Consider the following 22881-nt stretch of genomic DNA (forward strand, 5'->3'; position numbering starts at 1 on the left):
TAGAGAAAACACAGACAAATTATTCGATTGACTGTGAGCACACATCGCTCTATGAGTAAACAGGACATTCGCAATGGCAGTGCGGTTCATTGCACTCATCCAGATGTCAAGAACCGGACCAACAGGAAAGTATGTTAAACTTGAATAAATAAATAACAAATAAGGGATCTCCCACCCACTAACCCAACCCGAGGTACGAAACTTTTCAATCAAACAATGTTCTTCCCACGATCACAACAAAGAAATCAATGTGATGTGATGAGCAGCGACCTTGCATTCCCAAATTTCTTCACGTATCTTTTTTATTTTATTGAAACTCCAACTTATTAGCTAGCTTGCCCCTCCATTGGTCGCGCTATTCTCAGAGACAATGCTGCTGTTGAACTTTGGAGGACCTGAATGCCTCCTCGGCCTGGCCGGCGAAGGCGGGAAAGAGAGCCTTTTCTTTGCAGGTCCCGCGGTTCCTTTATCCGGGGTCGCATTATTCTCTATCCCCAACGGACTCTGCAACCGGGACTTGGCTCTCGCAGACTCGGTGGCTACCATGTAACTAGGAACTGAGGCGGAGCTTCCCAGGCTCTCGTCGTCTCGCACTGACGACCCTCCTATGCTATGCCTTCTATTCATACCAGACTGCATGCTCACCATGCTTTCCGAGTCGTCGTCTGCAACTCGGGCACTGCTCTTTGGAGTAGCTAGCTTCAGTTTGCGAGAGGTTACTGATGAGGCTGGCTTCGGAGTTGAAGGGGACTGGAAGCCGTTTGTCTGGCTAGACTTCTGGCTGGCTGTTGGAGAATGTTTATCCAAATTGAGTTGGTAGCGAGCATAAGATGTGGTAACTTCCCCTCCAGTGATGCTAGCACTTTTCAGGTCATTGCTGGGCTCTTTCTCTGTAGTGCTCCGGCCCTCCCAAGGTCGGGCAGCCATCCAACGTTCCAACCAACTCCAACCCCACGTGGGATTGCTTGGATCCAAGAACATGTGATTTGTCAACTTGGACGGATTCTTCCAGGTTTGCTGTACAGGAGGAAGCCGAGTATGAGATGAAATTTATTTATGTTAGTAGACAGTTTTATTTAAAAAAGGAAAAGAAAAGAAAGCAGAGATTTGCAAATGATATTTTTTTCGACGAAGTAGAAGGCGGCAGTAAGAGTGTGATGGGCAGACCAGATGAGTGTGATAGGCAAATCAGATGAGAGTTTCACCCGGTGTGGTAGAACAATTTATCTTATCAAAGTCAGGCCACTGGTGACAAGACAAGTAGACAGAAATCTAAGGCAGACTAGGATCTAGTATCAGATAATCACTCAAACATCATACTGAAGGTTGTATGAAGCGAACTTCCTATTAGAGCAAAAGAAGCATTAACAGTATACAAATTTAAGCAAATATCCATTCAATTATCTAGGGCTCATTCTACCATCCCATAACAGCATTTGAACACACTTCGTTTTGTACCTAGGTGAACAAAAGGCATTGAAAGAATCAAGACTGTGCAGAAAAGGGTACAAATACTAGTAGGAAGTCTTCTAATTTTGTCAATGCTCTGATATAATCAGATCATAGCAACCAATAACAATAAAAGCACATTAACTTGAGCAAATTGCAATGCAAGACTTGAGAAATGAATAAAGGGCAAAGTAGGACGAGATGTAAGCAGCTGAGAGGTATATCTAGTTGAGCTACAAAACTGGCTTCTATAGGAATACAAGAAAAAATCAATACTCAACAATTAACGTCATAGCCCACCTGATGAGTGAATGAATAAGCGAGGGCTCTTTCTCTTCTCATAGCTGCATCAAATTTCTTCAGAAGCTTTGATTCAATTTGCTCCTTAGATTGCAGACTATCATCCCATTCTTCCCCAAGCTATCAAAAGGGTCATATTCAGTAAAAGCAAGAGGTCTTTGAAAAACCTAAGATTTTATGCCCGGGGATACTTATCAGACGTAATCAACATTGAGCTAATTGGTGTTTAAGAAAGCAAACTGTAAGCTGCATATGACAATGTGCCCTAGTCAAGAATAAAAAAGCCCATCTTCACACAAGAAATATACATGAGACAACGTGCCCTCTAACATGAGGAAGCCATCAAGTCTGAATTCTTGAACTGGCACTGGAGTAGGTTGATGGAAACCTAGATTTCTGGGAAGTGTGAAAAAAATAGGATCCAGCCACTGTATCTGCACCCTGGTACAAAGTAAGTTTATAAAAAGGATCCAGCCATGGTCTGTTCAAGCTGGTTCAAGGCGGGTTTATAGGGTGAATTGCCTTTTGCCTCTTGGATTTTTGGGGTCAATATGCCCCAATGTTTTCAACTGTTGCAATGTCCCTACATTTTGAAATCCTTTATGTGCCTCCGGCATTACTCCAGCCAAAGTCAACCTGATCTCTAGCCACAAGATCCTTGAGTGGCGAAGCCAGAAGATGCCAAAGCTGATGAGAGACATGACTTGATCAATGCATCTATTTAGAGTGATAAGAAACCAGTATTTCCTTGAGAATGACTTTGAAATACCGATAACCTGTCCACGGTGATGAAGGAACACATGGGTCTCATCGATTGTATATATATTATAAGATTTAAGCAGCCTTTGTCTCTTCAGGCAATTCGCTAAGCTTGCTTTGGATTATCTTATCATCAGATTAGCTTCTCCAAGAAACACAATCATAATTTGTAACATAGTATTTGAATCAATTTATTAATATCGAGAAACTTTAATAATGAAATCACACTAATGGCATCAATATTTCAATTGAAAACATGCTCTGCTGCATATAGATTTCAGAGTATCGACAAAGTTCCATAAAAGATACCCTGAGATTCTCCAACTCCTTTGCACGTTTCTGCAGGAGTTGTTTCTGAAGAGTTTGATTCTCCTCTGACATTCTGATCCTCCTAGAATGGATCTGAGACTGTACACGAGCTAGAGTCTGCATACACTTTAGGGTACTCGCAACTTGGCGTTTGACTGTTGGCCCTTCAACCAATGATTTCAACCGGACTAGCCCTCTCAAAGCTCGCATTGCCCTTCTTGCCTTGAAAAAGACATTGCCAATGTCAATGACAAGAAAAGACTCATTCCAAAGCCAGAATCAGAAGTTAACTTGACATCTCCATTAATAAGAAAATTCATGATGGTACTCATCTCAACCGCTTTATTGAATAGTTTCATTCAGTGTTAAATTTTCATATCAAGAACTTCAGCCTCTAGTGTCTGAACCAAGTTAATCCTGTCTGTCTTTGCCTTCATCTGATGCTTTGGGGATATCTGATGATCCAGCTACTGTACTTCATTTGAAACACGTCTTAGAGCTTTAGAAAATAATATAGTATTTAATTTCCCTACAGAAAATTATAGCATATTGGTACCATGCCAATTTCATTGGGCAAGAGTGTTTGTTTGCGTGGCATTGTTCAAAGATTAATCCCACATGTGGGATATGCTACCATATAGGATCCGATAATGCTTCACTTGCGTAGAAATCTACACTTATCAAACATTTGTCCACGACTCTTCTTAGAGAGTACCAAAATAGGGATGTGAATGAATGGTTCTATCAAGTATGGCTTTTGCACAGGTAAAATAGGAAAACATCTGGCACATGAGGCAACTGGCTAATTGAATGTTTGTGATCAGCTGATGCTCGGCACTGCCATTAATGGAATGCGCAGCTATACAGCAAGCATTTCAAAAGAGTTTCGCAGAGAGAAACAACTTTCCTTATTCAAACTTGGAGAAAATTCCGTGCAAGTCAGCAACGACTATATTCATAGATATGTTCCTTAACAATAGAAGAAATGGAAAAGAAGCACCCTTCTTTTTAAAGCAGCCTATAAAAAGGTTTCTTGTTTCTATGGCTTGCAAAATCAGAAGTGAAGCCATTGCAAAGCAGATGGGACTTTGACAGCATCAAAGCGAAATAAAAACAAATCCCACATGACAAAAAGATCTACCTGATATCCTCGGAATGATTTCTGAATCTTAATTGCCGCCGCTTCCTCCCTTGATTTGCCAGCAAGCTGAGCAAAGTAAGTAGATTTAACAGCCTCTGCAGCAGTATTTGAACTGGAATTAGCGACTATCGCGACGGCATCGACATGCCCGCTTTCTTCCTTCGCCCCATCCGTCAAGTTCACTTCTTCAGTCTGAGGAGGAAGCGGCGGAGGTAGCGGCTCCGCCACCGCCGCGGGGGAGTTCAGATCGGATACGAGGTCTTTTTGCTTGCCAAACCATTTCTTCTTTGACTTACTAGATTTCTGAAAAACACACCCCATACATTCGTTAAGAAACAAACGAAGGATCGTCGCAAAAGAAAAAGGAAAAGGAAGCGCGATCGAACATCGGGTTGAGCGTCGGTACCGGTTCTCTCTTCTCCTTCGAGTCGGGGCTGAGAGCTTTCTTCACGGTGGAAAACCAGTTCCCTTTCCCCATCTCCTTATCATCTGCTGATCTGGTGCAAATCCAAATGCATACATTAGTGAGAACCCAAATGAAAAGCAATTCAAAAACCCACTAGACTCAACCAGCATTTTCGCCGAAGTGGCACAAGCAACCAAGCAAATCAGTTTCTGGGCAGATACACAAATCTGGAAATTGCCACCTAGAGAGTTGGTATTACTTTCGAGTGGGACCCGACAAACAGGAGATGCAAGGATCACGACCCAGATTACCATCCCGAATCGAATCCCTCGAGTTTCACGAAGGCAAGGGGAGAGCAAGAGAAAGCGGGACAAGAAACAACGGATCTTATACGGGGGACGAATCGCATCCGCAAGGCTCTGTCCAAGCGCAAACACTACAATTCGGTCGACTAAAGCACGAACTGCACCCAGAGCGAGCGTGCCCACGCTCCCAAACCCCATCAATCGCCGCACAGGTTGTCTCTCGCGAATCCACCAGAAGCGATGGAACCGGACCACCGACACGCAAAGCGCGAGTCAAACATGGGGTCAAACCGTTCTGGAAGCGGAGCGCGCGAGGGGGGCCGACTCAAAAAGCTAATGATGCCAAAGAAGAAGAAGAAGAAGCAAAACGAAGTAGGAGGAGGAGGAGGAGGAGAGACAGTAAAGCTGGAAAAGAGCAGATCTCTTAACGTCAACAGGGGGTCCAGTAGAGAGAGAGAGAGAGAGAGAGAAGGGGAAGCTACCTGGGAACGAAGCGACCGGCGGGAGGAGAAAGGAGGAGGAGGAGGAGGGAAGTGGGGATGCAGATCTCGAGCCGAAGCGAAGCTCTCCCCCTTTTTTTCTTTTTTCCTTCACGAGACGCAACGGTACTATGGCCCCTCTCTCTGTCTCTCTCTCTCTCACTGATTTGTGACTTTGAGAAGAGAGAAAAGTGAGGGGAAGAGGGAGAGAAGAGAAAAAGGCGAGTATCGGAAGAGATGGAGAGAGAGAGAGAGCAATGATTTAGATAGAGAGGAAGAGGGAGAGACCTGCGCTCTTCTCCGGCCCACTCCCAGCTGGTTTTTCGCTGGAGCGTGGACCCCACTTCTCCGCCTCATTTGCTTTCTTTTGTTTTTTATCATAATAGCATGACAATTTCGAGCCGCGATAAATTTGCCTCCAAATAAGTACGCTCGCTCGCGTCAAATTTACCTATCCGTCAATTTTCGTTAAATTTTACTATCGAATTACTAAATTAAATAATACATTATAGTTAATGGGTGTACTAATTTAGAGAAATTGAAGATAATTTTTTTATGAAAGTATCAATTTGAGATTTTTCGTGATATTAATCATTTATTTTAATCGCCTGGTAAGCCCCCCCTCTCGATTAATACGCCACAAAAATTTTAGGTGCATTAGGGTTGGAACATAGCCATAGGGGCACTTCTACATATTATACCAAATATCCGAATATGTATCTTAAAATCTTTTGAAATTGAGGGGTTCTCTGGATCATCGAGAAGTGGTTATAATTGTAGGGGTAGACACAGGGAACCGGTTGATCTTGAGATCGGGAACTGGTCACTTATTTAACATGAAGATGAAATTTTAAAAAAAAAAAAAAGAAAAGGCGAGAGATCTTGGCTTTTCTCCGGCAAAAAGAAAGATGTCCAACCAATCGATCAAACCATGCTTTTCTCCGGCAAATTTCGGCCAGCATGATTGAAGGAATTAATTCCTCCAGACTATGTAAAAAGGGGCAACAATTGTGGTGGTGATCGAAGAGGGAAGCAAAGGAGATTGTCTCCATTTTATTTTGACAACAAATTGGCAAGGGAATCTAGTCGTGAGGGAAAGAGCACACATATAGAGATATTCTCTTTGGAAGATAATGGGAAAGGTCGATGGGGAGGAATAAAAGGAAAATATGAATAAAAAGAAAGAGAGCGAGAGATTTAAGCACTAATGGGAACAAAGCAAATCAATGAGAGTATTCATGTCGCTCTCTTCCCTTAATTTTTTGAAGAAATAAAAAAAATATATATAGTCGATCTGGTCCGATCGATCTGATTCAGTTCGGTTCCCCCTTAGAACTGAGAAACGGACTGCCCGGACACTGGTTCCACTTTTAGAAATCGGGAACCGGATCTGAACTCCCAAGAACTGAACCAAGCCGGCCTATTCGGTCTAATTCGGACCGTTTCCAATTCAGTCAATTCATTTTGCTCACCCCTAAATAGTTGAATCAAATGAGAGTAATCACGTAGGTCAATCAAAAGCTTTCTAAGTTTCTTCTTTTCTCATCAAGACAATTTGTTTCGGGGTTACAACGAAATCTGCGCGTGGTGGGCTTGGATGAAATTAAGTGAAACTACTAGCTACTATATCAAGGGTGGCTTAAGGATTACTCAAGATCACAACTAATCAGACTTGAGCACGTCAAGTCGATCTCAAGCTCAACCACGTCAATATCCCAATTCGACAAGTTCACAAGATATAATCTAGCTTAATCAAACTTCTATTTTTTTTTTAAAGTATTTAGCAATTATAATAATTGACACAAAATTTTTAAAATTACGTGGCCAAAGCTTATTAAAGTCGAGTTCGAACTTGAGCTCGAGTTCATTTACAAGTACATTGGGATCTTAATTTTCAGTTGAGTTGAGCTCCAGTAGGACAGCTAACACTTAATCGAACACAAGTTGAGTTTTGAGCATCGTGGAGGCCAGTCAAATCAACCTTGAGTTTAGCAAGGCATCAACTCCGCCCGACTTGCACACCCTACTGACTGAATTATGACTTCATATCGGTATAGAAGTCTCATGCTTTTGGAGTATTAACACTATGTCATAGTCGGGGTTGATAATTCTCGAGATGATGTATGTATACGATGCATAATTAAGTTTGTCAAATGTAAGTGTGTTCATATTGTAAACGGATCAATCCTTTTATACACGAACAATAAAAATATGTGTGTAGATTAACTATTTTAATCCATTTACATATGCATTCAGCTTAAAATGTTATTGATGCCAACAAGACGCGTTCAGTTATATTGATACATGTTATACACATCTAAATACATTTTTAGACGTGTTAAACATGTCCGTGTCTTGTAACATGTTTAATAGATATGCTTTGGAGGAGTTTCAATATAGTGAAAAAAATCGACCTAAATGCAGACATCATAATTCATAAATGGTTCATGCGATGGTGGTGGAGACTAGGGATGATCGGTTCCCGGTCCGGTCCAATGGAATCCAGTCACTTATTTAACATGAAGATAAAATTAAAAAAGAAAAAGGTCCAGAGATTTCGGCGTTTCTTCGGCAAAATGAAAGAGGTTCAACTAATCAATCAAAGAAATCTTCTATGCTTTTTGGCAAATTTCAGGTAGCATGATAGAAGGAATTAATTCCTCCAGACCATGTAAAAAGGGGCAACAAATGTGGCAGTGATCGAAGAGGGAAGCAAAGGAAATTGTCTCCATTTTATTTTGTCAACAAATTGGCAAGGGAATCTAGTTGCGAGGGAAAGAGCATACAGAGAGGGATATTTCCTTTGGAAGATGATGGGAAGGTCCATCAACAGGTGACGAATAAAAGGAAGATATGAATAAAAAGAAAGAGGGCAAGAGATTCAAGCACTAATGAAAGCAAAAGCAAAACAGTGAGATTATTTACGCCGTTCCCTTCCCTTAAAATTTTAAAGAAAGAAATAAATATACATATATAATTGATCAGGTCCGTTCAATCCGGTTCTCCCTTGGAACCGAGAACCTACCACCTGAACACCGGTTCTACTTTTAGGAATCGAGAATCAGACTGGTACTCCTAGGAACCGGACTAAACCGGCCTATTCGATCCGATCCATGCAGTTCTCAGTCCGGTCGATCCGTCTTGCTCACCCCTAATGGAGACAGAATCGGGAGAGTCCATTCAATCTTTCATCTTTTCTTGCTTTTTCTCTATTTTTTTTTTCCTCTTCATATGGAACTCCCTTTTGAAACATTTCCATAACCTCAAGTTGTATTTTCTCTTCATTCATATCGGCAAAAGTGCACATAAAGTTCTAAACCTTCTATATCAAATGCAATCAAGTTCTAAACATTTCAATTGGTTCATTTAAATTTTAGACCTTCTGCAAAAATTACAATTAAGTTCTTTCAAGGAACAACTCGATGAAGTAATGGGCCACGCGGAAGGGAGAAATCAATGAATAAAAGTCGGGTCGCATTGTCCATTCATCAAATTGGATGGAGCTAACGGAGGAATTTGATTACTTTAATATGATAAGTTTTAATACTCGATTGCCCTTGTTGCAAGCAAGTTTTATAATTCAATTGTACTTTTATGAGTTTCGAGACTTTTTGTGCACTTACTCCTATTTAAATTCTCATCGATCAATGGTATGAGGTAGTATTGTTGCAAAAACAAAGTACAGAACTACATTTGATCACTTCAAGAAGTAAAGGGAGCAAGACTGTAGTTTGTTTTAGTCGCTTGTACGCATCAGCGTCATGTGTCGGTGGTCAATTCTGACTCAGCAATTCCCGACATTTTGTGGACGGAAATTTGACAGAAGGTCTTAAATTGTCGTTGGAGAATGGTACGAGAGCTGAAATCATAACCAACCAAACTATAAGAATCAAAACTGAAATCCCCCAAAGCAATAAAGATTAAAATTGTAACTTAGCTTTTCATTTCTTGTAGTGATTGGTCATGGATGATGGTAAGTATGTCGGTTTCGGATAATGGAATGAGCTTGGGGCGATTGGTCCGTATATGACAAAGCTATTCTTCAACTTGTCGGGTAATTGCTATTAATTTAGTAGACTTGTCAAACGGGTGAGTCAGATCGAAAATGATCAGATCCATATTGACCTGTTTTGACAAATTTTTATACAATATAATCCTAGCAATCCATACCCTACCTGATTCATATTACTAAAGACTTCTATATTATTCCAATTTAGAAAAACCGGTTTCTTATAAATTTTTAAAAATATATATTGCTAAAACACTATTGACAATTTGTCTATTTTTTTTAAATATGATTTTTTGACATTTTTCCTTTTCTTTTCTTTTTTGCCTTCTACCTCCAGCGACCGGCGACAACTGGAAACCGGCAGTGATTAGAGATGGCGACGATCGACAATTGGCAACAGCGGTGACCGGCGATGATCGATGGCCGGCGGTGGCCTACAGCATTTGGTGACTGGCAACGATCGACGATCAACAATTGGCGGTGATCAGTGGCTAATGGTGATTTGAGACAACAACGACCGATGACCGGCGTTAGGCAATCGATGACCGGCGGACGGCAGTGACCGACGGCCGAGTGTTAAATATGGGTTATGTAAACAACCCATCATTACCCATTTTAACAGATTTTTTCATTGACCCGCTCTTTGTTAAATGAGTTATCCATTTTGGTAGGGACCCATTAAATATGAGTTGCAAAATGGTTCTGTGACCCAATTTGCCAGCCCTATATTTTAGCATATGTGGAACCCATCATGTGACAACTTGCACCTCATCGTCCATGCATTACCAATTATGCATTACCAACATGTTTGAATTGAGTACGATAGACCAACTAACCATCACATGTGCATTAGCCAATCACTTTGTTTCTGCTTTTGTTTTGTTGCCTCTTCTTAATTGCCTTCTTTACTTTATGTTTAATTAGCACCCAACGCCCTTGTTTCCTACGTCATCGACTCAATCCTAATCGTGGGGAGAGTTAGCATATGTCGAGCTCGCGTTTCTCAACACAATAAGACAGTATTTGTTTCATGAAAAACTTGAAATTTGAAAAATATTTTTCAAAAAATAATTAGTTATATCGCTTAGAAAAATTAGTCAACGGAAAATATTTTCATTATCGACAACAATTTATGACAAACTATATTTGTGGTTGATGAAAAAACGATTCATTCGATCATTTCTGTAAGCGACACAAGCGGTTATTTTTTAAGAAAAATAGTTTTCAAAATCTTGATTATTCTACGAAACAAGCACTCTAATACGATGGAGACAGTTCTTCTTTCGTTAGACATTTATAAGCCATTATTACGAGGTAGGCCACGATTGAATGTAGCAACAAACTCGCGATAGGGGCGGAGCTCGTGTTCTTCTTGAAAAAACGATGTGTGGCTTGGCCGTATTCAGAAAAATAGGTTAAGCAATAGGTCGATTAAGGGGTCACATCTGCTTTTAACCTTTTTTTCTTTCTTTTTGTGCAATCTACAACTCTCTTAAATCACTTTTATTTAATATAGAGTTAATACCGTCAAAAACTCCAAACTGATACATCAATAACAAATTTATCTCAAATTAATACTTTGACTACCAAAAACTCCAAACTAGCATATTTATGACAAATTTACTTTATGTTGGTTTTCGTTAAATTTTAATGTCAAATTACTGAGTTGGATGACACGTGACTTTTGATAAGTGTATCAATTTGAGGTTTTGTCCTCTATTTATCACGGGTATATCAGTTTGTGATTTTTCGTGATATTAATCCAATTTAACGGAAACTAAAGAAGGATAAATTTGTTTTACCAAAAAAAAAACGAAGGGTAAATTTGTCATAGCTGTACCGGTTTGGGGTCTTTGGTGGTTAAAAAATTGATTTTGGGTAAATTTATCATAAGTATATCAGTTTGGGGTTTTTCATGATATTAACCCTTCAATATATGAAAATCTTCTTTTTTACTATACCAAAATTGACATCTGAAATCACATATATATATATATATATAATTTTTTCTTAATCAAGAAGTGGCATATGAATTTAATTTATGGGGAGGTGGCAAAATTTTCACAATTGCGGAGTAAATATTCTAATTAACCTTCTTTACCAACAGGTTTCTCAAACAAAGCAGATTTATAAATTAGTAAAAGATGCAAAAAAAAAATTCACAAAAATGGAATAGTCAGTTAAAAAAAGAACAATAAAACACATAAAATAAAAGATTGTCCTACCACACCAACCAAAATGTCGTACCTAATTATCAAAAAAATTGTATGAACTCAATCATCTCCCAATTTGCACAGCATCAATTAGTTCATTTCAATTTGACATCTTGCGTTGTGCTTAAATCCACTAGTATATTTGCCCGTGCTTAGCGTAGGTTTTATACATATTTTTTTCTGAAAATTTATGTTTATTCAAAATATTTCTCTACTCCTACACGTTCAACTTACATTAAAAATGTATATACAGAGTTATAACAGTGACAGTAATCATGAAATTATAAAATAAATGGCACTTGAAAATAATATATATCTTGACGGAAAATGAAATATTGTGGGTTCATTTGCCTTACGTGAATTCACTTTACATTTACGAAACATCTCATATGTCGCATTTCACAAAAATTGAATTTTATCACGAACTATTCTTATGAAACTCGACTTGATCATTACTCATTTCTTCTTGAGTAATTATTATCCTTTAAGTTACTTTAACACTAATGTTGTATTTACTACATGTGGTATTGCATAGAATCGAAGTAATTTTACTCTCTATGCTATATTGTATTGCAGTCGTGTAAGTCAATTTTTGTCTCAATATTTTTTATAGATATGTGAGTACATATTTTTAAGTAGATATATCACATCACTTATCATGCATAATAGATTCAAATTTATGTGAAATTTTAGATATAATTACTTTCTCATTCTCGTAGAGTTAATTTTATGATGCATTATCTATCATTATGACTTCACTTTCAAATAAAAGAAAAGGGAAATAATAAATATAATAATAAATAATAATAAATTGTAAAAATTGTTCATGTCAGCGCAGGCCATGACATTGGTGATTTCTAGCCAAAATTGATCGCATGGACTATATTGGCAAATTGTCAAAAATTTTAGGATTTAATTGGCTAAATTGAAATGTTTAAAGCTGAATTGATACAAGTGTAATAGGTTTAGAACTTTTGGAAAATTGGTGTTAAAATCCACACAAAACCTAAGTGAATTGGCTATTAATTGCATTGCAAAAGTAGTTACTACCTAAGAAGCAATCTTAGTTGAAGAGTGTGGTGTGAGTCGACCGTGAAAACATCCAAATGGTACACATATCTAAGGGAAAATTGTCCAAAAACTTCTAAACTTATTGTGTAGCGACCAATTCAGTTTTTATACATTTCAATTGTGCCAATTTAGTCTTCGCTAGTCACTGGGCGAGAGCATTGTGGCCTCGCCTAGGGGCCAGCAAGGGCAACGCGGGCCTCACCCAGATTCATCAAAAGGTTTGGGATTAAATATGTGCAATTGAAATGTTTACGACTACTGATTTGGCTTCCATACAATATGTTTATAATTTTTCAAACAATCATCCCAATACCTAATTGGGAAGAAGGAAGACAACTTTGGTTGATTGCGGTGCGGGTCAATCAAGAACTCACGAAATGCACTATTAACCTCGTACCGAATGGAACAAGCTCGCCGCAATCAGCTTGTACCATTTAAACCCTAGCACTTAGAGAGGAACACAACACTGTCCTTGTTTTGCAACAGTCTTTAAGATTACCGATCGCACCGTGAGGCCTAACTTCAAGGGAGGGTCTTCCCCAACTTTGCAAATGATTCAAAACCGAAACGATTCTATAGCTCTACAATACGCTTCGAGAGTATACAAACCCAAAAGAATAACCCGTTCAACTTCGAGAACACGACAGGAGATAAACATCGTTTTATTTACTTCTCATAGCTTTCCTTCTCATCGTTGAGAATCAGCTTCTGACGGAACTGTCGAGGGATGATGATGACGATGACGAGCGGGCGGATAGCGAAGGTGCCACAGCATGATTTTGGAGCACTTTTCTCCCGGAAGTCCCTTCACTTTGGTCTCGTCTTCGTGAACCACTTCCTTCACGAACTTCATGGAGTCCTGCATCGCCAAAGTGATCGATCCCTCTTGAGTCTTGGCTCGAGATTTACAATCACATTCATATTTTCTTTTAGGGAATTTGAAAACATTCCGACGCATGCAACGATTGAAAGATATCGCTTTTTCCTCCTCGCTAAACAAGTACGTGACAAAATTGAGTTGATTCCAAAGGACACGAGTGAAAGCTAAATTGAGTGAAAGAATAGTAGGGCAACTCTAGAATGTTGATATAGATATTATTGTTTAATTATACATTCACGAGTGTCTAAAGCAAAGAAATTTCTCCTGCAACGGGTGCGTTTGTTTCGCGAAAACTAAGTAATTTGGAAAACATTTTTCGAAAAATAATCGATTAATTATATTGTTTAGAAAAATTAGTCACCGGGAAATAATTTCATCATCGATAATAATTTATGCCTAATTATTTTCATGGGTAATGAAAAAAATTTCCATTTATTTATTTTTCTAAACGATTTAAGCAATCATTTTTTGGAAAATGGTTCCCAAATCACTAATTTTATGCGAAACGTAAGCTTCAAATGGTTTCCTTGTGAATTCATGGGCATCTCTGGTACTTTTCGTATTATCATTGAACGTAGGAATAATCACGGGGTCTCGGACTCATGCAGCCATTACGTGGAGCTTATATATAGCTCATCTTATTTTGTGAATGGAAAGTTCAAATCCCAAAACAACAATGGGTTAATACCACGAAAAATCTCAAATTGGTATACTTGTGACAAATTTACCTCAAACTAATTTTTAGACCACCAAAAACCCAAAACCCAAAACCGGTATACCTGTAACAAATTTACCCTCCGTTGGTTCCCGTTAAATTTTACTATCAAATTATTGAGTTAGATGACATATGGCAGTTGACGGATGTACCAATTTAGGGTTTTACCCCCCGTTTATCACAAGTATACCAGTTGGCGGGTTTCATGGTATTAATCCAATTTAACGGAAACTAACAAGGGATAAATTTGTCACAAATGTACCGGTTTGGGGTTTTTGGTGGTCCAAAACTTAGTTTTTGGTAAATTTATCACAAGTGTACCGATTTAAAATTTTCGATGGTCAAAAAATTAATTTGAAGTTGAATTTATTATATGTGTGCCAATTTCAAATTTTTCGTGGTATTAACCTAAAAACAAATCCACCCCACCTTTAGCGACCACCGATACGTACAAAAATAATTAGACTTGTCCTTGAATCTTTAATTTCCTGTCGGTGCATAGGACTAGGAGTGGCCACCTAGGCATTGTTCTAGGAATTCTACCTATGCAAAAACTCAATGGAACGGAGGCCTAATCCTTAGGGTCTCACGGAAAAGGCCTAATGGGCTTTACTGTGAGCCTCCTCGGTCAGGAAGGTATACCCACCAAGAAGGTCCCTTGTCTTCGTCCGCTGCCTAATAGATATGATAAGTGGTGGGCAGCCAGTCAATTTCCAGTCCTACCTTTTGTTTTCTAGAGTACTAATTTTATTTTCTATGTAAAAAAGATAAAATTAGATCTAGATGGGCCCAAGCTTGCCATTGTGTGCGGGCTCGTCCAAGAAGGAGATTGCTTGTCTAAGTGTACCCTGATCGTGCTTCGGGTTTCTATTGGCTCGCAAGAGTCCGGCGGACTGCCAGACCCCCGATCAGATCCAGTGTTGAATCGTCCAGTCTCAAACGTTTGATGACCTTAAGGCACCGAGCTTCAAATGTGCATTGTGACGAGAGGACTATTTCAAGTTCAAGCTCGACAGGGCGTGTAAACGACCTGAGGGTAGTAGACACCAATAGACAAAGCATGTATAGGTGGGATAGGGATTCTATACTTTACTTGATGCCTCTATTGGTGTCTCAACAAATTTCAATCATCAATGCATCATTATATGTAGGGGTGTCAAAAACCAAACCAAAAACATAACCAAAACCGAAATTCTCAACAAAAACTGAATTCTCTTCTCATCCCTCTCAAAATCGTCATGAAAAACTCTAATATTCAATTTTCTCATCTGAACCGAAAACCCAGGTTCATTTTCAGTTCGGCACGAGGTTCGGTTTGGTTCGGTTCGGATTTTCAAAAAACTCGAACCGAACCGAATCATTGACTCCCATAAATTTATATGAACCAATACATCAGATGGATGGGGTACTAAATTGGAGACATCAAAGGGAGCAGAGAATATCATCATCTTGTATATATCACGATGGTATGATAGTGCTTAGTTGGTAGGAGTGGTACCTGAGAGTTGGGTTGACCGGAAGAAGGGCGACCCCATCGTTCAGGGTCCCAAAGGATGGAGCTGTTGAATGCGAAGCTGGAGATGTGAATGGGAGGCCTCGCGCTCGATTCGCTCGTGGCCGGGGTTTCGTTGCTCATCTTCCTCAGGTGCCATCCCAGCACTTGGGACGAGTCGCACACCGGCCCTTCTATGCTCACCTTCTTCCGGTTCGCTGATAGCACCGCCATCGGCCACGTCCCAAACACCCTGCCGTATCGAATCGGATATTCCCAAAATAAGTTAATAGTAAAACTTTGGCTTCTTTATATGTCACTGGCAAAAGAGTAAACGTGTATGCGGGCGACGATAAGAGCAACCAAAAAAGTTTAAATTCGTGTGGAGAGAGACAACTGTTAGAATGAAAATTAGTTTAGGAAAATGAATTTACATATCATCTGCTATTCGAGTCATTCTCATACTATACTATACTATACTATACTATACTATAGGCTTCTGTCTATCAACCCCTTATTAGTTGAACCCGCTGATCTAATAACTTCATGACCCCGGCCTGATATAATTGAACAATCACCATCAAATGACTATTACTTGCGGATAATTAAGTTGATGTGTCAGGACAAAAGAGCTGTTGCTTTTGTAGTATTGGAATTATTAACACGAAAAAATAGGAGTTTTACAAGATGATTATATGACGTGACATGTATCAGAATCAATCAATTGTTGACATTCATTTGGAGATTATAATGCGGAATTAGCAACTGATAATGATAAAATGTTGCTTAAGAAGAAGTGCACTCGATTTTCTCCTTTGTTATGATCTAAAATCTTATAACATACTTTAAAACTACGGCACCGTTGAAATAGATCTACGACATCATGATGACCGTCGCATGATGGGCAATGTCCACGATAGGATTGACAAATGAGATAAATCTGACGCGATATGAAGGTTGCGGGAAAGTTTCATTATTATGCATGTGGAAACACCCATAAAGCATGGACTAAGTATCCTAAACTATATCAATCGACATATCTTATCCACGTTCGGTGTGAATTATAGTATGACCATATCCCAGCTATTAACGCTGTTGAATCCCAGTACGATATCTCCCTAAAGCCTCACCTAAAACTTTGAAAACTCTCACCATTTCGCACGTCTAGCTCCACACCTTTGACTTGTTTTCCTACTTAACCATATAAAAAAACACATCGTTTGGTAGAACTAACCATAACAGCATCCTAAGCTCATCACATTAAGAAAAAAGATAAATCCTAATGAACAAAGACATAATTAAGAGAACTGAGGCGAGAATTCCTACTCAATCTCTCTGAGCTCCTGGAAGAAGTCCAGATCATAGACGTTCGAGAGCCCGGCGAAGTGAACGATACCGCTGAGCTTGTGGTGTTCGATGTGCCGCAGAGCGACGTTCCGCTGGTGGTCCATCTCTGCATCTGGGTCCGTGAAGTTCTCGCGGAAGACCAAGTGCCGATACATGATTCCCGTCTTCCGCATGATCTCCGACACTTCGTCGGAATCCGACCGCTTTTCGACGATGATCCACAGCAATGGTTGAGGGACCAACTTTATGGTATTCGCCAACCTTCTCAGCAGCACTCCCGTAAATGGATGGTTTCTTGAGCCACTTGTGGTGGGTGTGACAATGATCAGGAGCCTCCTAGGGACAAGCTTGTTGTTTCCCTCCGGAAATTCAGCTTCTTCTAATTGACTACCTTCGTTTTCCAAGAGATCTTCCTCTTCAGGTTCGGCGTGGGTTTTCTCCGAGGCCCGCTCCGTTGCCTCGGAAATCAAGCTTCTATTGGAATTGACATGCGAAGATGTCGTCAGTGTCGGGTCCAATAGTTCCGCAGGTTGCGGAGAGGAGACCACTTTGTTGGACATAAGGGGTCGGCCGGCGAACGTCGTGGCCTTACCCGTGGGAGCGAAGCCGGTGAAGAATCCCATGACGAAGCATAAAGAGAAGTGGACTATGGCTTTCTTCCACAACTGGACCTTCTTCTTTGATCTCTCCGCAGACCCCATCTTGGCAAAATCCACAACGTTGGACTCGATCCGAGTTTTCCAAGCAAAGAAAGAGGGAAAAAAAGGAGAGTATAATTACAGCAGCCGGAGAAATTTGGTGAAGAAATGATGTTGTTGGGACAGGAAACCGAGCAGCCTAGAAGCTTAATTGCGTCGAAGGCGGATTTTATATGAGAACTGCTCAGAAAGTGAGAGAAGGTGATGCTTATTAACAATTCTTCTTTAAAATATTGCAGCAAGAGGTTGGGGCTCAACATGCCAATGATTGGTACAGGCAACCTCAAGGTCTAATCCAGTTGTTTGGGGCGTTTTCATTGGCGGGAGAGGAGAAGAAATTTTCTCTCTTCACTTGAAGTTTTTTCTTTAAGCTAAAGAAACGGGAGAGATAGAGATGGAGAGAGAGCACTTGTGGGTTGCAACTGCATGCACCAAATAGTCGGTGGAACGGAACTTTCAAATGATTTGTATAATTCCAAAAATTACTAAACTCGCGGTTGTTAGGATGATTTTTGTAATTGGAAATTTTGGGATATGACCACCATTGAAAAAAAAAAGATTTATTTGGGGGGGGCCTGAATCTCAAGTTCAGTCAACTGTATTGTTGTGAATGCAGGATCATATGCAGGGAATTATTTTAATGTAAATTCCGCTTGACATTGATGTTTCACGGTTCCTGGGGCCTGTCCATTATACCTAACCAGCTTTTAATAAGTGGATTTATTGCTGCATACATGGCTTAATTGGTTTAAGAAGTTCCGAAGTTTAAGCTTGCTTGGTTGGTCACCGACATTGCCTAAATCATTTATATATCCTGATGAAGCTCGTTGCTTAACTGAAAAATTTTAAGTGTTATAAGACGGAGAAAAAACGGATATATTTTCTCGTCATTGCTTAATTGGTGGGTTACAAATTATAAACACATTTCTCTATTTTCAGTTTGGTGCGCTCGGTTGTGAAACTACATCCTTAGCGCATTTATTGATGTTGTTTCATCAGCTAGATAAATATGAGAAAGGGGAGAGTCGGCAAAAGCAAGAAAAAGAAGAAAGGGAGGAGAAACCATGACGGAGGAAGGAGGGGCCGGTTCATGCAAGCCACAAACATCTCGACGTGCCGAATTATCGTTGTTTCGCAGCGCTCGGTGAGAATTCCAAGCCTTGATTCCTTTAATCGAAGATACTATCTAAGTAAAGCTGTAAATTAGGACTATGTTGAATTCTCGGTTTCTAGGTCGAAATTGGAGGTTTTTTTAGCTATGAAATCACGTTTCAGAGAAACCTTAGGGTGCTGTGAACATGTAGAATTTTAGAAAAGTTGATTTGGGGTTACGATTTGGTTGGGGTGAAATTTTGAAATCCGTTGTGCACCGTTGGAACCAGATTCGAACGACCATGTTTGGCGCTGAGCTTCGCCCTACTCTAGCCATTTGGTCGGAGGTGAGTTTGCCTTTTAGTTATACTGAGTTAGCTTCATAGTGACTTTGGACCCACTTGAAACAGGCGTTCGTAAAGTTAAACAAATCAGTTTTAAGTTCGGCGTCCGAGCTGCCGTACTACACTACTACAATGGATGACGAGAGTGTTCGTTCTCCTTTAAGCGAGGTTTTAGTTGGCACATTGGAGCTTTTTGTTACCATATAAGTTTTGTTTAATCGAGTTTTAATTAAGGGGAAAATTATCCAAAAACTCCTAAATATATTATACGATGACCAATTCAGTCCAAAACCTTTCAATTGTGCTAATTTTTTTTATCGGAAATTGTGCCAATTTAGTCTTGAACACTTTGACCATTTGCTAATTCAGTCATTTTCAGATTCATTTACATTGATATGTCCTTCATACTAAATAATGGACGGGATTAGATATGAAAGTATCCGGCTTTATTAATGCGATTCACCAAACAGTGGATAGGATATAGAAAAATCCATTCAATTCTTATCCTATCCTATCATGTCATATATTGGTTAAAAATCTAGACGATCAAATGCAGCCTATTTATGTAGCTTCACTTGGATGCTTTTTTTCTGAAGTTTTAAGTGAATGAAGATTGAGTGCAAATGGAGAACTGAGGAAGATGAAGACGTGAACCAGAAAAGGTGATACGGTTGTGCATGGGTTTGGTTTTGCTCTCGGATCTCTCTATGCAAATGTCCGATCACAAGGTTACAGAGAACATTTAGGTATTTATGAATAACTCCTATGGTTGCTAATACTCTTCGGCTCTCCCGTTTATGATCTCATTAAATATCTTTATAATCCCTCATGCACCATTTCATCATTCTATTAGTAACTTCTTTTGATTTAGGTATTAACTTTTTCAATCCATATAGAAAAGAATATTTTGGATATATAATGCAAAGAAGAAAACATATATAATGACATTAAAAAAAGTATATATCTAGTGTATCGAGTAACTTATATATTCAAAAACATGTTTATTTATTCAAAATGTCATGAATCGATTTATATTTATATAAGTAAAGCTTTTATACATAAAATTCCAAGTAACATCCCAACTGAACCTTAGATTTAGTAGATTCGAGAATAATCTCTAAAATAAAGCCATGGAAGCCTGCAAATGAAGTAAATAAAGGAGAAAATTGTCCAAAAAATATAAACTTATTGCACTTTTGCCAATTCAGTCCTAAACATTTTAATTGTTCTCTCGCCCGATCCGGCGAGGGTGACCCTCACCTGAGGCCAGTGGTCGTCAGCCATGAACAAGGAACGGTGATGGCCAGCAGAGGGAAAAAGAAAATAGAAAGAGAAGAGACAAATAAAAAACTATAAAAAGTGAAGAAGGAAAAGAGAAGAAAAGAAAAAAATTCAAAAAAAATATTAAAATATTTTATGAAAAATTGTCCACATCAGCGCCAGCCGCACCCTATGAGAAAGAGAAAGAACGAGAGCGCGCGCGCAAGAGAGAGAGAGAGAGAGAGATAAGAAGAGTTTTTATGGAACAGAAATAGTGAAGTAGATTCCAAATCTATTTATCGGCTAAAAATTTGTCCGAACATAGCAAAATGAAATTGCGTAACCAAATAGATTTCTGTTTAAAAACTGTTCGTGGAAACAAAAAAATAAAAAAATAGAGAAACAGAATGGTTATCACGCGTCTTTAGAAAACAAGCAAATCAAATGCCTGCAACAAACAACACTCCACGGTATGCTAATGTTCTTGTGATATTAGAAAGTTCCTCCCTCGTTTTGCAGTTTATAGACCTCCGGTGCCCCGTTTGTCTCATTTACGTACAGATGTAGCATGAGGATTTGTTTAGCAAGTAAGAAGCCCCTTTTACAACAAATCTTCGTCAACTCCATCCAGGATTCCTCACTCCGACTTCCATTTATTTCATGATGTTCCATGTTAATAAATAGGGTTAATACCATGAAAAATTTCAAATTTGTACCTCTAACAAATTTACCTCTAACTAATTTTTTTACTACCAAAAACCTCAAACTGGTAAACCTGTGACAATTTTACCCCAAACTAATTTTTTAACCACCAAAAACCCTAAACTGGTACATTTGTGAGAAATTCACCCTCCGTTAAATTTAATTAATATTACGAAAAATTACAAACTTGTACACTTATGATAAACAGACGGTGAACCCCGAATTGGTACACCTGACAATTACCACGTATCATCAAACTCAAAAAATTTGACAGTGAAATTTAATGGAAACTAACGGAGGGTAAAATTATCACAAGTGTACCAATTTGGAGTTTTTTGTGGTCAAAAAATTAGTTTTGAGTAAATTTGTCACATATATACTAATTTGGGGTTTTCGTGGTATTAACCCTAATAAATATAAGAAATGACGAGTTAAGAAGGGGACAATGGTTATGGACCAAGAAAGGATTTTTTATCTTCGAATTTAAATCGTGTATCTCTGGCACATGTAGTGATTTATAGTTCAATGAATAGACACGTTGCGAGTTCCATACAAATACTTCTCAATACAATTTCTTTCAAATTCATTAAAATTTCATGACCATGAGTTCAAGTTAATGATTGGAAAACTTCTTTTTCTTGATCTTAATTATAGAAATTCAGGAACGATGTGAGTGACGCAATTGCTAAAAGTCTCAGCTCTATGTTACTCATATTGATGCTTTTTCCTAAATTCGAGGGACGAGGAGGCTCACAATTTCCCGGATCTCATCCTGTTTCCCTCAACAGGTTTGATTATATTCTGGAGTGCATGAAATCTTTGGAAAAATCAATTAGGCATGGGAAAGATTTACTATTTGCTCTATTCGTACATGTGCTAATGTAATTACAGTGTTTCTTTTGAACATCAGTCATCAGCAGTTCTTAACTTGAATTCTCACACAAAACCTATCCAAGTTTCATCGGGAGAAGAACAGCAGAAGTGCCAAAACTTGTGTACGGCGCTCACTTTAGTGCCAAAAATTTTCGTCGGCTCACTTAAGTGCCAAATAGGAAGAAAAATGATCACTTAAGTGCCAACGGCGAGATATTCCGGCCAAAATGTATACGTGGCATTTTTAATTAAATCTTGTAAATGACTTGGCAAATTTTTAAAAAAATAAAGTCCACGTGGACTTCAAAAACGACGTCGCATCGCCTACATGGCTTGGGAGAAGAATGCGACGTCGTTTCCCCCTTGATAATTGAACGACATGCACGAAGAAGACCAAATTAGGGCTCGTCTAGTCATCGTTCAGGCAAAGGAAGTTCCCGTCATCGTCGCTGTGCTCCGTCATCGTCGTTGGCTGCCGCTCGCATGTCGTCTCTTACCCTCAGTCATTCAGGTTTGTCATATTCTCTCCATGGCTCCATTGGATGTTAAAATTAGGGCTCCAAGGGGACAATTAGGGCTTCGAGGGCACAATTATGGCTCCGAGAGCAAAACTAAGGCTTGGGGGGAGAGATAAACTAGGCATGACAGTAGTAGAGAAGGAATTGCGAAATAGTGATTGTGAGGACCTCAAGTTCTGATTGTGAAGGCAAAAGTAAGGCTCGGTGCCAGCTGTGTTGCTTCGTTTGTACTAAACGATAGCGACTGAGGTTATTTTATTTCGACAATGGCAATTTGTTTAGTCATTTAGTTGCGGTTGTGGGATCCTCCATGTGAACTTGTTGGCTTTTGTGCGTTGTGGTCCCAAAAGGTAATTATTTTGTTTTCTTTTGGGATCCTCCAGAGTGTAATACACACATTTCTTTCTTGTATTTTACTCACATGAGGCCAAGTAAGCGGCGAATTCCACATGTACATAATCGTCACCCTTGTAGTGTCACAACAAAGAATTAGTCAACAATTCAGGAGGTCTGTAGGCG

The 22881-nt window shown here is 39.2% G+C and overlaps 2 protein-coding genes across 2 annotated transcripts; both read right to left on the minus strand.

Annotated features, from left to right (window-relative positions):
- Positions 1–5271, minus strand: LOC115672195 (protein IQ-DOMAIN 2-like). The gene is made up of 6 exons (XM_030593973.2): positions 5152–5271; positions 4365–4455; positions 3959–4261; positions 2818–3039; positions 1750–1869; positions 1–1017 (listed from the first exon to the last, which is right to left on the minus strand). The coding sequence occupies exons 2-6, from the start codon at positions 4434–4436 to the stop codon at positions 331–333; spliced, it is 1404 nt and encodes a 467-aa protein (XP_030449833.1). The 5' UTR covers positions 4437–4455; positions 5152–5271; the 3' UTR covers positions 1–330.
- Positions 5272–12993: 7722 nt separating this feature from the next.
- Positions 12994–17844, minus strand: LOC115672196 (beta-1,4-xylosyltransferase IRX9-like). Its single transcript, XM_030593977.2, has 3 exons — positions 16855–17844; positions 15535–15781; positions 12994–13300 (listed from the first exon to the last, which is right to left on the minus strand). Exons 1-3 carry the CDS (start codon positions 17574–17576, stop codon positions 13130–13132), a joined length of 1140 nt encoding a protein of 379 aa, XP_030449837.1. The 5' UTR covers positions 17577–17844; the 3' UTR covers positions 12994–13129.
- Between the last annotated feature and the right edge of the window lie 5037 nt (positions 17845–22881).

The sequence above is a fragment of the Syzygium oleosum genome, unplaced genomic scaffold (genome assembly GCF_021117445.2).
Source record: "Syzygium oleosum isolate NSW1041296 unplaced genomic scaffold, Sole_v2.1 Sole_v2.12, whole genome shotgun sequence".
Taxonomy (NCBI): domain Eukaryota; kingdom Viridiplantae; phylum Streptophyta; class Magnoliopsida; order Myrtales; family Myrtaceae; genus Syzygium; species Syzygium oleosum.